The following is a 14,796-nucleotide window of genomic DNA, read 5'->3' as shown; positions in this document are numbered from 1 at the left end:
ACTTGGTCGATGCTTTGCTCATGCCAGAGGGACAAAGAAACTTGCGGTTATGATTCAGAATTTCAGATGGACAGGTTGACACATGTAACATAAAAAAGATAACTGAAAGAAGCTGGCAACCAAAGCCAATGTTTCTATCTCCAGGGACGAACAAAACAGAACCTGATGAACTTACCCTGGCATTTGCCACAAACAAGCAGAGGTGCCCATGTATTGGTTAATGTGCCTGCTGAACAGTTAGACTTTGATACTTCACTTGATCAGTAATGCTGGAGAATCGAGCAACTAAATTGGGAGTGCAGTGCCAACTGAAAATCATATTGGCTGGTAAACAGATGTGACGACAGTAGAAATGTCTAATAGATTATACCTATGATTGAAACAAAATGTACAAGCACTCAACATTTTTACCAAAAGGAAATACCCATGACTCGGCACAAGCGGTCAGGTGGTTCCTCTGACATAGCTGCCGTAGGATCAGTTACAACCACTGTAACGGCAGGTGAACTGAAGCCCTACTTATGGGCCTGACTGTCAGTGAATGTTTAATGGAAGTATGCATACAGTACTGCTAACTGATCCATGTCCCAAAAGACCAAATAAAAATGGTCATGCGCAGTACAAGAGTATACAAGACTATACACACTGAAAGAAGTACGTCATGCTATTGCTATTGGATGTCTCAAAAGACCAAAACCGAAGCTATGTGCAATACAAGAGCATTTCATGTGCACATGACGCATACCTCTGCTCCGATCAATACACTGCGGTCTAACTAACTTCCCAAGAAACTCCAGAATGTAACTCAGCTACTATTCGGCAAGTCTTCAAGAGGCCCCAGGTTCATTAATTTCATTGCATCTAGACCGAGATGTTGGATTTGATGGGAATGGCTCAAATCTCGATGGCATGACAGAGGAGCCGCTTTCTTGAATTGGGTGTCCCATGGTATGCGATAAAGAATATCCTATTGTAAGACAACAATGCCAAATACAAGCAATTCAGCATATATAGTGGAGACTTGAAATATACTCATATCAAAAATGCAATAGGATAAAACCATAAGTTTGAATTCTACAAACATGGCTGTTCCGTTTAATTGAAAAAAATTCTGACTCTAAGCGATGGAAGTTGTTTAAAAGCATAAAAGAAAAGAAAACCAAAGTAGAGTCCTATTACATCAAATAAATGTGCCCCAAATAAGCACTTACTTTCTTTATCCACCAAAAATGCCCCAAATGCATCAAAGCAGCTAATACTTGACGGTAAAAGCAAGCAACACTGATATGCATGCTGGCCCAGCTCAACTGAAAGAAAAGGTAAAACCCCAGCCGACCTTAGTACACTAGCTAAAAGAGCAAAAGGTGACATATCTCAGCACTCTTTCTATTAATGCGACATTGCACTGTCTGCAATCAACATAACATAAGAAACTTCAAAACATTGTTACAATGGATAGATAGGAAAACGCTGTTGAGTAAGAAATTACCACAATAAAAGTTAGTGCAGATCTGGATTGGGTGTCCGGAACTGATAGAAATGTGGTGCAGCTTCAGTAAGCCATGATGGTTCAATGGCAATAACATTACGCATATAGTGCTTGTCAGTTGAAACAAGAGACTGGTACACGACCCACTTTGGATTAACCCTAAAACATCAGGGCAATGTCATGAAGTGCACAAGGAGCTATACCACTAAGACACAATGAACTGACGAATATAGGAAAAAACATTAAACTCACCGAAAGAGCACGGAAGATGGATGAATGTAAACTTCTTGTGATGTCCTAATAGTTTTATACATTCCATTCTGGCCATATTCCTATATAGTAGAGGAAGTCAGTGAGGTCACAGATAACTTACATGTCAGCTGCATGCAGCTGATAGCTGCACTTACTGAGGATAAATGAAGAAAAATGTGCAAGAGCACGTCAATAAAAAAAAAGTTAATAAGTTCTTAGAAGTGTGGACATCCTCTATGTGCTTGTTGGGATTCTCATCTGTAACTTACCACTTTCAAGGGTCTAGTAGTTAATTAAAGACTGGCATGCTCTTTTGGAATGTGAGGCATGCCGGCCAGCTCGCAGGTGGGCCAGTTCAATAAAAAAAATCTTAGGATGATGGCTGCAGGTAGTTTGAATTTCAATATTTTGGCCAGTATGGACTCGTACGACCTATCAAACAGTTTAACGATGCACTAAGGAAATTTTATTTCAGCTCCTAATCATACCGGATTTTTGTGTGAAAAACAAAGCTCTGGTTACATGCTACATGCTAGATATGTATGATAACATGAAATCTGCTCTATAATGTAATATCTGAGTAAATACCTCCAGATGACATGAATTAGCAAATGAACCAGCAATAATGGCTTTTCTAACTGCCTGCAGAATAAAGAGATAAAAATCTATTAGTGAAAGGTTCGGGTAACCAGTGAGCATTATAGCAGCAGTTCATATGAATCAATTTGGTCAGGAAGCTTTAAGCATTTCCAGCAGTACTTTGCACGAGTTGTAACAGAACAGAGCTGATGCTAAAAATAACTAGTTGCAAATAATTAGTACAAAATTGTTGTTGAACCATCTGAATTGTTGATACCTAACTGTCTGAACTGTACAGTGTATACATGTTCTCCTCAAATGAGGATAATCTATGCCGGATAGGAATGTCGTCGATTTTAAAGCAAGAATCAAGCTGGACATGGCCAATTCATTACATAATAAGATCTAATTTCCAAAATGCACATGAATAATAGAAAATTTTGAATAGTAAATGCATTTTAATTTAGTTAAGAATATCACTGAAATGACCAACAATTTAGCTAACAGCCAGTGGCCGGAGTGGTAATTTTGTAAAAAGATAGATGGATCGCAGGGATAAATACAACTATTGAAGAAAAAAATGCAGAATGGCATTTGAGAAAACACTTAAAGTTTCCCTGGTATGCAGAGAACTTGTGCCGTAATAATCAAAGAAAAAATAATTGAACTGGAAAAATCCTTGCATCCTCGACGGTGCTCACCCACAGTGATATACACTTACGGAGGGCATCTTGCTCGAGGATGAGCAACGGAAGCTGGCCAGAGCCAAGTTCTTGAGGAGGCAGCAGCTTCATTCTAGGTCTCTGGATCTGTTAGAGACGCTGTAGCACTTCGATCTATTCTTTGCATCGTTCTTTCTGTTTTTGTGGCTTAGCATAGATTTTGTTTTTATAGCCTAGGATTTTGTTTCAGTAGTTTCATTGGTTTGTGTTTTCCATCTGCCCTGTAAATTGTTTGCGCCTTATCGGTGTGCTTCTTCTAATACAAAATAACATGCATTGTGATGTGTGTTCAGGAAAAAAAAATCCCCACCTTCATATCTCCTTCGCACGATTTCAGCGGTATGCCAAACCTCTTCATTACCCTGACAAGCTGTGCCCTGATTTCAATAACCTTCTTCTGCAGCAGAGAACACAGCGTGTTATTCAAAATGGATGTGTGCAGCAAAGAAAGCTAGCATAGGTTTGGGTATGCAAATATTCTTAAAGAAAAATATATGCCTTTAAACAATAAACACATACCAGTGCTTGGTGATTCAAAAAGTTCTTGTAACACCACTGACTCGATTTTCCATAATGGTGAAATCCTTTGTAAATATTCAGGAATGTTACATGATCACCCTGCGGTACAATACAAATACAAGACTCAAGAGTATTGACATGAAGAAGCAAACAAAAGCAAATGTAACTAAGATGCATACTTCTGAAAATTTGCACAAGCATGTGAACATACAGGGAAGGAAGCTCTTAATTTACGAAGCACCGATGTTCATACAGGGAAGAGTCTTAAATAGGAATGGTGCTGTTCATATGGATTTTCATGATTTAAGTTTTCAAGTTTTGTTCCATAATACCAATGTCAAGAATCCAAAATCATTGGTTCTAGAACTAGCCAATCTATCACCAGTACTACGTAAAGTGTTTAAGCAGAATATGCATTGAGGATTTTTCTGAAAACTGAAAACAAGAGCAACTGTCCAGTGTCACATCTGTCTACTTTAGGAACTTGACCATAAGTCAACTGAAATGAGGACTATGATATAATTAGCGACATGGTATTCATATGGTCTATGGATGTAACATAGTAGTTGGTCACACTAAGCACCAAAACCTATGTCAATATTAACAGCCAAGTACTCTGTAAAAAGCAGCATAATAAATCAGGGTTCCTGAGTAAACAAAAAAAAAATTGGCAGCAAGTTGATCCTGCAAACCTCAGCAGCAGCAAACCGAAGTTTGGCCTCATCAAATTCCTTCTTCACTCCCCTCATAGAAACCCACACAGACTATAAATTGGCGGGTGTCAGAACAATTCGAAGAATAAAACAGCACAAAAAATGAAGGGCATATGAGACATAGATCCTAACCTGAACAGATAGAAATGCTGCTATAGTTAATATCTCATCAGAGCATCCAAAATCATTGGCTGACAAGATCATTTTTGAGATCATCGGATCCTGCATAGAATCAAAAAGTATAGTCAATAACCTCTTGACTTGAGAAGTGGGCGTTAATTAATGCGGATGTACATAAAAAGCTGTACAAGTACAACAGTATATGCTTGTACAAGTACACAAAAAAACAAAATCTGCAAGTAAATGTCCAGCATAGCAGTATGATTTCACATGCGATCAGAAAAGTCATTAACATAACAGTATATGAATTCGAGTGCTGTTCCTGCTGGCCCCTTTGCCTTCTTGCAGGCTGGGTTGCCAGCTTTTCCGGCCAGGCTAGCCCGACCGTCTGCGAGGATTGGGGCGTCGCCCCTGCTGATGTGGTTCATTCATCTTCTAATCTCCGTCGTCCGCGGCGATCTATCATTGCGGCGCTTCAACAAAGATTCGTCCTCTAGATACCCCTACATGCTTTTGGTAAACCACAAGTCCAAATTCCCTGAGCCACTGCAGTTACCGTCAAATTGGTTGTAACAATTTCTCAGTGGGAGCTGGCATGCCATATGCCACTAGTCAAAATTTGAGATTTTCTCGCAAGATTTTGATGTGTGTGCTTTTTTTGCTAGAATCATATCATTAAACTCTGATACTCAGATATAAACAGCCAAAAAAAACCACACAACCCAAATTCAGGAGCGAATCAATTTGACTCAGCTATCATGATAGGAATCCCATATTAGTTAAAGTTTCAAGTGGGATGGGCTTTTCCACCAATCCCGCGTCCCATCCCACCCCGCTAATCTTGTTTATCCCTCTAATGAACCTCATTAATCCCGTATAGGCTACGTGCGACGAGCCCATCAGGTCCCGCCGGCCGAAGTGTCGCCTGCATGTGTACATGCAGCACAAAATGCGGACATGCAGCTAAGCTAGTTTGCTATGTCACTCCTGAGTTGGGTTCTGCGGGACATGCATGTGCGGTTTCTGTAGATCCCTTTTATCCCTTAAGTTCCGGTGGGCAAGATTAGATGGGAGGTGGTTATCCCGTGCCCGTCCCACTTGCAACGTTAATATTAGTTAGTACTACAACAAACGTGATTTGCTCCTCAAACTAGATACCAATCGTAATATATTCTGAATGACCAAAAAATAGGTACAATATCAGAAAAAAAGAGTACTAATATACACATACCAAAGGCATCTCAGCGACTTGGAAACCAACTGGAACTGTTAGTTTGGCATCTTCATCAAGGATTCCTAGTGAAAACAGAATTTCCAGAGCCCGAATCATTGCCTCTGGTGATGGAGAAGCTGGCCAATCAAATCCCAAAATGTTGTCTATGCCTAGCGCTTTTAACTGTCATCCAGAACATAATAAACAATGTGTCATATATTATTCATAAATCTAATACTATGTACAAAAACCTCAAGAACGCTTTCAAACATATATGTATCAGGAAATTAGATTAATCATACTCAATGTAGACATGCTTCAGTGCATACTTTCCAGAGAAACTGTGCCTGATACTCTAGAGTGTTTCTTATTAGGTACACTTATTCGGCCATCTGGGGCATTTTCCAGGTTTCATGACTCAGCAAATCAAGTACAACAATGATTTGATGATTTCATTGTCAAAGTATAGCCCTTATGCATGATGCAGAAATTGACACATCAGCTATAAGTCAAATGCCCAACGAGTGTCAAGAAGTTACCGAACTAATTGCACAATATAAATCTATGAGTGATTTTAATCACCCTTGGCTTAGAGACGTGAAGACAAGCCCTAACAGTCTAGCTTGGTTAGTGTGCTGATGAACATGAGATATACTAACATCTATTTATTTTTAGTAATTGTGAACTATTTAGTGTAGCCTACCCCAACTTGATTGGGAAAAAGGCTTTGATGTTGTTGTTGTAAACTATTTAGTGTCTTCCATAGGCTAATTTTCTAGAAGTAATAATAAGTTTTCACATTAACTTGTATTTTACTTTGGAAACTGCCAATTGGTATATTTTAAATTTCGATACATGAGTAAAGACTATATTACTCGCATGAAACAATATGCCATGCATCTGTGTTTTCTGATATTAAAATAGTTGATACGCGTATAAGGCTACAAACTGACAAAAGTTCCCTTGTACAGCATAAGCAGTTAAACACCAAAAGGTAGTGGTTATAACTTAGCAAAAATCATTCTCTTTGAAGCACTACAGGCTTGGAGTAACAAAAAATTGATAACTGTAAATGATGGTAGTCGCAATGCAACAGAATAGATGAACCAGTATACCTGTATTATGCAGGAAACAAGGTTAGACCTTTGCATTTCTGGAATGCCATCTGACTGCATTTCATTTAGGTAATATTCCTCTGTATAAAGCCTGCAGGAGATATTAGCTTATGAAATGCACAAAAATAATAAAGTATTTCATACCAAGGTAAAACATATTACAGTTGACAGAATACTGGATCTACAAAATCTAATACATGGATGTTTGGCTTTCAAATTATTCAAAAGTAGGGGTGGAAAAAAACTTAACAGTAGATAAAAGGGCATTCAGTAAAGAAAAATTTCGAGTTAAGAAGTGGGAATTATAAATGGAAAAAAAAGCACAGATAAACCAAGGACTGACATAAATTAACAATCTCAATATTGAAATGACAGAACTGCTCAATATACCTAAAGCATTTCCCAGGTCGCACCCTTCCAGCTCTGCCTGCTCGTTGCCTTGCAGAAGCTTTGGATATTGGTGCAACAACTAAACTTTCGAGGTCAGAAATCTGCACAATAAGATGTAGGAGTTAAGCTACAGCAAAGAATAAACATGGAAAATAAAACAACACCAAAAACTTTGAGCTATGATTTAATTGCCCTCTAGCTTGAAGAGGGGTTGGGGGTAAATGTCACCAGGAATTTCTGAATGTGTTTGTGCCGAAGCATGTCAAAACTGTGTAACATTAATAGAACAGTAAGTAAGTAAAGAGAGCGATCCGAATTAACTCGTCTAGGTTGCTTTTATGGATATAGGTCAGCTACTGGATTGCCAAATCAAAGATTTTCTGGATGCACAAGGCACTACTCAAAGATCATTAAAGCAGTTGGCATTCAAATTTCAGGATTTCACAAAGAAAACTTAAAAAGAAACAGAAGTATACCGGGTTATAGCATTTCTGCTTAGAAAATCCACTATCAACAACATACACCACGCCCTACACAATATTGAGAGAAATCGGTCAGAAACTCACAATCAACATCATATTTGTTAGGAAAGACATGCAGTACCTCCAGAGTCAATGACGTCTCAGCAATATTGGTTGATATCACAACTTTCCTTTTCCCTTTTGAAGTAGGAGCAAAAATGAGATCCTACAAAGCCAACGAATATATACAAAATAGTGTCAACATGGAGCGGCAACTAGTGATTAATGAAAACATATTTAATTGCAACACTACTATGATGAGGACCACTTACTTGGTCTCCCCGCGGAAGGCCGGAGTACAAGGGCAAAATCACCAAATCTGAGAATCAAAGCAATTCATCATTAGAAATCATTTACTACCGCAAGCTGATAATTTTTTTGCCAAAGGACCAGACATCCATTTCAAGAGCAACCTGTAATATAGTAAACATGCAGAAAAAAAAAGAGTTACCGAAATAGTGTTTTCCAAGGTGTTGAATTTCATCATTTAGCAACCTAAGAGCAGCCTCTATGTCATCCTGACCAGTTAAAAACACCAAAATATCCCCTGGAGGTTCCTGCAGAAATTAGTTGATGAGTGATAATAAAAGAAAGCTATCCTGAATTGAACTATTGGGGCGAGGAAAATGGAAAATAATATATATAAAGCAAAAAAAAAATGGGAACACACACTACCATAATAATACCATAAAGGTAAATAACGATAGTTCCAAAATTACCTCAAAGATTAACATTATCAAAACAACAATAGCAACATCAAAGCCTTTTCCCCACACAAGTTGGGATAGGCTAGAACATTATCAAAAGAACCAGAAACATTATGGCTATTTATATCTAGCTTCCCCTCCTTTAACCGCTTTGTCTGATATTATAAACTAGTGCTGAGAAATGAAGCAGACAAAACGTTTACTGTGTAAGGCAAATATGCCTTCAAATCTCCAATGGCCCATTTAGACCCCGAGCTTCAGGGACCTCAGTTTTTAAGAAATTCCAGAACTACATTTTTGTAACTCAAAAAAATCTGAAAATAAACATACAAGTACATATGCATGTCTAGTAAGTGGGTACAAATTCTTGTCAGTGTAGCTTCTCAGATGTGATCTACACAAAATGGGATGCAAACTTGAGTTCTTTTTTTTGCCTTTTTGAAGCCATAAAATTTTTTTTACGTAGCCCAAACAACAATGTATTTTTAAACAGAAATCTACGGTTATTAGAGCGCACGCGTATTAATCCATTCTCAATTTCCAATAAAAAAAATCGTTGTTGGCAATGAGGTATGCTCCACTGTCAATCTCCCATCTATATGTTCGGCAGTTTCTTCTGTTTCTCACATCTCACACTGCACACAACCTCGTGCTTCTTTGATCTCCTCTCAGTCCTCTGCCGACTCGGCACACACGTCTTTACAGCTCCACCAAAGACAGTCGGCCTTTTTTAGGTTTTGAACGGCAACTAGAAATGGAGTTTTGTAGAAAGTTGCATTACAACAAACTAATTTAAGATTTTGAATCAAAAAATGCTAGAAAGATGGCTCGTATCTGCTAAAAGATATATTATTTTGGAGCTTTGAGATTTGGTTTCCATAAGATGTAAACCAAACAGCTATATTGCAGATATGACATATATTAATAAAACGTTATTTTCATAATTGCCTTTCGTTACATATAGCGCATAAATTTACATTACGCACTGGGCCTCCATTTTCACTGGAATGGCCCTGAACAAACATACATGGAATCTATTGTTTTTTACACAGTGTGAAACAACTAACCTTTTCGTGAATAATAAGAACAGTATTCACAGCAGCCTGCAGGTAGTCTGTGACAGGCTCTTCCACATAGTGAGTTTCCACTGTGTACCCTCTACCCTGTAAAACCAAATTTCTCTCATCAATAAGGAGGTGGCCCCTTATCCATCTATATTTCAGCCACAAATAAAACATACTTCAACAGAAAGTATAGCAGGTTCTGGATTGGGCACACCATCAGCAGACTCGAGCAAGGAATTCTTCCGCCTGTGTGTGAAGATGAACGAAAATTCAAAGATCAGGCCCTCACTAACTTGCTTGCGCAAATCGGAGTACATGTGAAGGATAAGAAACCAGTATATCAGAGTTAACAATTGCATCCTGATGTTACCATGTAGCGACTTTGTGAACACTGTAAGCCATAAGGTACAAAGAAACTAGTTCTTACTAGACAGGGATTGACCTGATGCTGAAAAAGGTTGACATTGATCTTGCTTCAATTGTTGCAGAGGAAATGATTAGACGCAACTCTGGCCGACGGCGTTGAATCTGGTCAGTTGATGTAAAGAAACATGCAAAATGGGAACAAAACATTATTCACAGATGACTACTTGAAGAGAAATCAGATTTGCATGTCAAAATTGCTAACCTTTTTCAAGAGTCCCAACAATATGTCGGTTGAAATGGATCTTTCGTGAGCTTCATCTATCATAATTATACTAATAGAACAGAAACACGTGGATTGGTATGTGAAAAAAAAAACTAAAATCAGTATGGAACCATCTGACTGAGAAAGTTATTTTTACTCCACTATGATTATCACCACAAGTGTATAGTCACGATAAAGGTATACAATTTGACCAAACATGGTTGTGCAGTGATGAAAAATAAACATGTGCCAATTTGGACTGCCCACTTAAGGTCCTACAAATATTGAGGGTCATAATATGATACCTATATTTGGTCAAAAGAGGATCGTCCATCATTTCTCTAATCAGTACCCCATCTGTGAGAAATTTGATCTTTGTCATACCCTATCAAACCGTGTAGGATATAAGTAAGTAGAGTAAATAGGGGATGGAACCAGAGAGACCATAATATGTGTTTCATGCTACAGAATTCAGATAAAGAAAACAAGCCAGAAAGAAAAACTTGAACATACCGGGTTTGTTTCATCCTCAAAACGGATTGTATAACCGACTTCCTCACCAAGTTTCACACCAACCTCTTCAGCTACTCTTGATGCAACAGTCTGTTCAAATTATTAAGATGGGTTAAAAGAGAAATTGATCATACAAGGTAAGCATTTGCCAATGAGGCCGACGAACAGAAAATAAATTTTGGAACATGAACATTGAGAAAATTAGTATATGAGAACAGTAAAATTTTCACTCAGCTACCATCCTTCAAGCAATACGGATATAAGTCTGTCAGCTAACTTCTGTGAAATAGGATGCCAGAAATCACTATAGGACCACATGAACAAGTTTGACGGAAAATACTCTATGTTGGATGTTTCCGATTGCTGCGTGCAGTGGTTCTCAAGGTACATTATTTTGCCAGGATGTAGTTTCTGTTACCGACTCATTTTGGGGCACCACAATGCGGCAGGTCGATAAACCATCTTCATGACCAAGAAAGTCCAAGCTTATCTTTAGAAAGATTTCATCTCTAATACGAAGATATTTCTCTCTTTTACTTAGATCCATATTGTTAAGATTTATTTGTGTTCAAAATCAGTGTGGATTCCTTGCATTATAAAAGGGAGGTCCATTATGCTAGGAGATCCGAAATACTGAAACTCGCCCCAGAGATGAGTAGCTAAGAGCCACAAGATGCCACGGCTAGGGATGTACCCACAAGATGACAAAAATAATCTGATGCATGCAATCTGGCCGTAAAAAATACACCTAGTTTTATATAGCATCTAGAGAAGGATGTATAAGTGAATGAAGATTTAAACATTTGATACCTGGACAGCTAATCGTCTTGGCTGGGTGCAACCTATAAGTCGACCACCCTCAGCCCAACCAGCCTCCATAAGATACTGGTTCAAGATACAAAAAAGTTAGAAATCAAACATCATTTGCAAGTAAGATGATGAGTTAGGCAATAGGCATAAGAGTTTCGTCGTTTATGTTCACCTTCTTTTGGAGATTACAAAATTAGCATTTTAACCAGCAAAAACTAAACTACATTCAGCCATCAAGCATGTACATTGAAATTAAAAAATTGGAGCAGATGTCAACTCAAATGTAGGTGCAACCAAGCAAAGTACTATGGTTTCAGCATGGATCAAATATCAATGTGACACAATATCCAGAATAAATTACAAAATAGGTCTCAGTTCAGCCTACCTACCTTTACACAAATTTTCAAGCCAAATAAGTCATAAACATGAAGAGCCAGCCCCGGATCAGGCATATAGATATTATTTGCCATAACTTCAGAATAAACAGAACTTATGTTGGAGATTTTATAGCCAATTTTTGTACCAAGTTATGGGAGTCCCAAAATAATGAGTATCAAGTTTTGGCGTCCAAGATAATGAGCAGAAGGTTAAGCAAAAGGCAGTGTATACTTCATGTAAGACAAAGACTGCTGAAAGAGTGATAAGTAAACAAGTACTTTACTGAAACTAAAAGAGACAGAGAACTTGTTTGGTGATGTTCTAAACAGGTTTCCACCTCTCGTTGTTTTTATTCTGTAATTTTTATCGCCTCGCACTTATGTCATAATGCATATCGGTGATCTGTAGGCAATTGTTCATGCTTACTATCCTACTGTGAGATTTATATTCTTTGTGTCGACATATATAGCTAGCATGCGGCAGCACAATACAGATGATATGCGGACAGTCACAGAATAATGCATACTACCTAAAGGACTCTATGGAATGCAGAAAGGAGGAACCATAACTAGAAATACATTCCAAAGCCCGTGGCCTCCCCAGTAAAGAATCCATAGAATCGTGAAGGTGACGTGTTAATTCGAATTGAAACAGAAAAAACCCACCAAATAAAAACACTGGTACACTGTCGGCTAAGCGGTTCACACGCACAGGCGCAGCAGTTGTTCGGCCAAATGTCCCGCCCGCGACAGAGCACAACAAATCCTCAAATTATGTAGGCACCCACTGGGGGTTGGAGAAAGAAAAAACGGACTGGAGGACGTACCTGAGGGATCTGCGTCGACTTGCCGCTACCGGTCTCGCCGACGACGATGGTGGTGGCATGCCGCTCGACCAGGTAGAGGATGGCCTTGCGGTACTTGTACACCGGCAGCCGCTGCCTCAGCCTCTCCAAGGACGCGTACCCAAACCTACACCCACCGCAGCAGAAGCAGCAGCACAGAGACACAAGATTAGGAACCGCGAGAGGGGAGCGCGAAGGAGGGAGGGGGTCTAGGGTTTGGGGGGAGCGCGCGCACCCGGAGGAGGAAGAGGCGGTGTTGGTCGGGAGGAAGAGGACGCCACCCTCCTCGTCGTCGACGAGCGAGGCGGTCGGCTTCTCCGACCCCGGTCTCCAGAACTTCGACATGGGCGGCGCTTGGGTGGACTGGCAATGGCGGGGGTGGTGGTGGTGGGGTTGGAGAGGAAGCGGCCCATTAACTGGTGTTGTTTACCTACTTTAGCGGGCTGTATGGGCCGACGTCTATGGAGCACAGTGCACAGATCCAGTTGTGTTCACTTTGATATTTTCTCCTCCACAATCAGCATAGTTCCATTTTTTTCTAGAAAAGGGGAAAGTACATGCGAATTTTCGGAAGCTAGTTGTGTAGGCACCCCATGTTTCATAGGGTTTTAATGAATTTTCAAAAGTAGAAAAAAATTATGGACATAGTTTTTTGTTGTATCTTGTGCACCTACAAGTCTTCATTGAAACAGTACAGCTATTTGTGGAACCAAAAAAAAAGGATCTGTGAATAGAATCATGTATTATTCCCTTGTGAGTGTGGTTTTTGTGCAGGCCATAAGTGGCATTTTTCCTGCAAAAAAGAAAGGTAATCAATATAATCTAAAGTCTAAACTATCTGCATGAATTACTTTACATTTTGTAAAAAATTGGCACGACGACATTCAACATGGGGTGTGAGGGAAGCTAGTTGTAGATTATAAATGCGGCGAGCAATTTATAAGGATCGCATCCAAAGGGTGTGGGCACAACTAGTATGGATTATAGTTGCAGTGAGCACACCGCACAACCTAGAGGTACCATTCGTCGTTGGAGAAGGTATCCAACACTCTTAAGTGGAATTACTCCAATGCACCTACGGATTTTATCCTCTTTTAAAGGTTTTAAAAAATCTAAAGTAATCACAATGTTGTTATTACATGATATTACATGTAGATTTTCTCATTGCATCACAATTTTCCATTTTCAACATGTAACTCGAGAAATAAAAGTTTGACATGATTATAAATATCAGCAAGGTTTAATTTGATAGTTAACTCAATTCTCTATCTCTCTTATTTGCATTTGTCACTTTTTTTAGACGAGTTCTTCAAATTTGATTTAAAAAATTGTGACAATTTGACATATATGTCTAGATCTTTTTATAAAAGGATGTCTCGGATTTATCAAAATTTAGATGTAAATACATCCATTTTGGCAAATCTAAGACATCCTTTTATGGATAGAGTGGGCACTACTTTTCAAAAGATATCAAAAGACATTTACAATTTTTGGAGTGAAGTTTCCCAGCTCAGAAGTGATGATTGACGATAATTCCCCACCTTGGGGAGAACTGGATCACCCTCACCTTTTGTGCCTTCCAACTACATGCATGCTCTCTTAATACTCCCTGCGATTCATAATAAGTGTCGCTGATTTATCAAAAAGTTATACTAAACCAGCGACAATTATTATGGATCGGAGGGAGTGTCGTACATTCCATGTAGTTTCTCGAAACGTGTACACACTTACACAACACCCTCTACACCAGAGAATAATTCGTCTTGACAAGACACACATTACACTGAACTTGTGATAAATCTTTGGTGGGCTAGATGTACAATCACCCACTTAACCTTCCAAGTACGGGTTGGTTCTCAAAACCGAATTGTTATATCAAGAATTTGTACACGAGTCGCTGAAATATGTAAAAAATTTAACCCTAGGCTTGTCTTCTTAAAATGATATGAGACAAAGAATGTGTTTGCAAAATACACTCAGTGCGGGACACACCAAGTTTTAAATTCTCTGTCATTATGAAGATATTTTCTCCATTCTGAAATATAAGTCATTTTAAAAGTTAATTTAGTTTTCTAAAAAAGGCTTATATTTGGAGGTATTAGCAAGCAACCAGTAAGTTGGTCGGTGGGTATGCCATGAATCCGAGCTGCTACAAAGGTCGACAAACGCCTAGCTAAGCTCTACATTGACATCGACATGCACGATGTATCTATTGCAGA

At 38.9% G+C, this 14,796-nt stretch overlaps 1 protein-coding gene across 3 annotated transcripts; it reads right to left on the bottom strand.

The window, feature by feature from the left end:
- Positions 1 to 338: 338 nt before the first annotated feature.
- Positions 339 to 12,972, bottom strand: LOC127321361 (probable pre-mRNA-splicing factor ATP-dependent RNA helicase DEAH9). Of its 3 annotated transcripts, none has more exons than XR_011755071.1 (25): positions 12,813 to 12,972; positions 12,560 to 12,704; positions 11,356 to 11,430; positions 10,546 to 10,635; positions 10,338 to 10,417; positions 10,033 to 10,102; positions 9,847 to 9,932; positions 9,581 to 9,650; positions 9,408 to 9,503; positions 8,085 to 8,190; positions 7,906 to 7,952; positions 7,716 to 7,799; positions 7,589 to 7,642; positions 7,113 to 7,213; positions 6,723 to 6,813; positions 5,626 to 5,790; positions 4,407 to 4,496; positions 4,254 to 4,325; positions 3,562 to 3,660; positions 3,353 to 3,439; positions 2,330 to 2,383; positions 1,742 to 1,821; positions 1,490 to 1,648; positions 1,212 to 1,409; positions 339 to 967 (listed from the first exon to the last, which is right to left on the bottom strand). XR_011755071.1 is itself a non-coding variant. In XM_051350389.2 (24 exons), exons 1-23 carry the CDS (start codon positions 12,920 to 12,922, stop codon positions 1,501 to 1,503), a joined length of 2,100 nt encoding a protein of 699 aa, XP_051206349.1. In that variant the 5' UTR covers positions 12,923 to 12,972; the 3' UTR covers positions 829 to 967; positions 1,490 to 1,500. The 3 variants fall into 3 exon arrangements, 1 of the variants encoding a protein (XP_051206349.1); XR_007863991.2 differs by having other exon boundaries at positions 947 to 967; positions 1,212 to 1,307; XM_051350389.2 differs by lacking the exon at positions 1,212 to 1,409 and having other exon boundaries at positions 829 to 967.
- Positions 12,973 to 14,796: the final 1,824 nt, after the last annotated feature.

The sequence above is a fragment of the Lolium perenne genome, chromosome 3 (assembly GCF_019359855.2).
Source record: "Lolium perenne isolate Kyuss_39 chromosome 3, Kyuss_2.0, whole genome shotgun sequence".
In the NCBI taxonomy this organism is placed as follows: domain Eukaryota; kingdom Viridiplantae; phylum Streptophyta; class Magnoliopsida; order Poales; family Poaceae; genus Lolium; species Lolium perenne.
The sequence above is the reverse complement of the archived record's forward strand: the minus strand, read 5'-3'. Positions and strand labels throughout refer to the sequence as shown.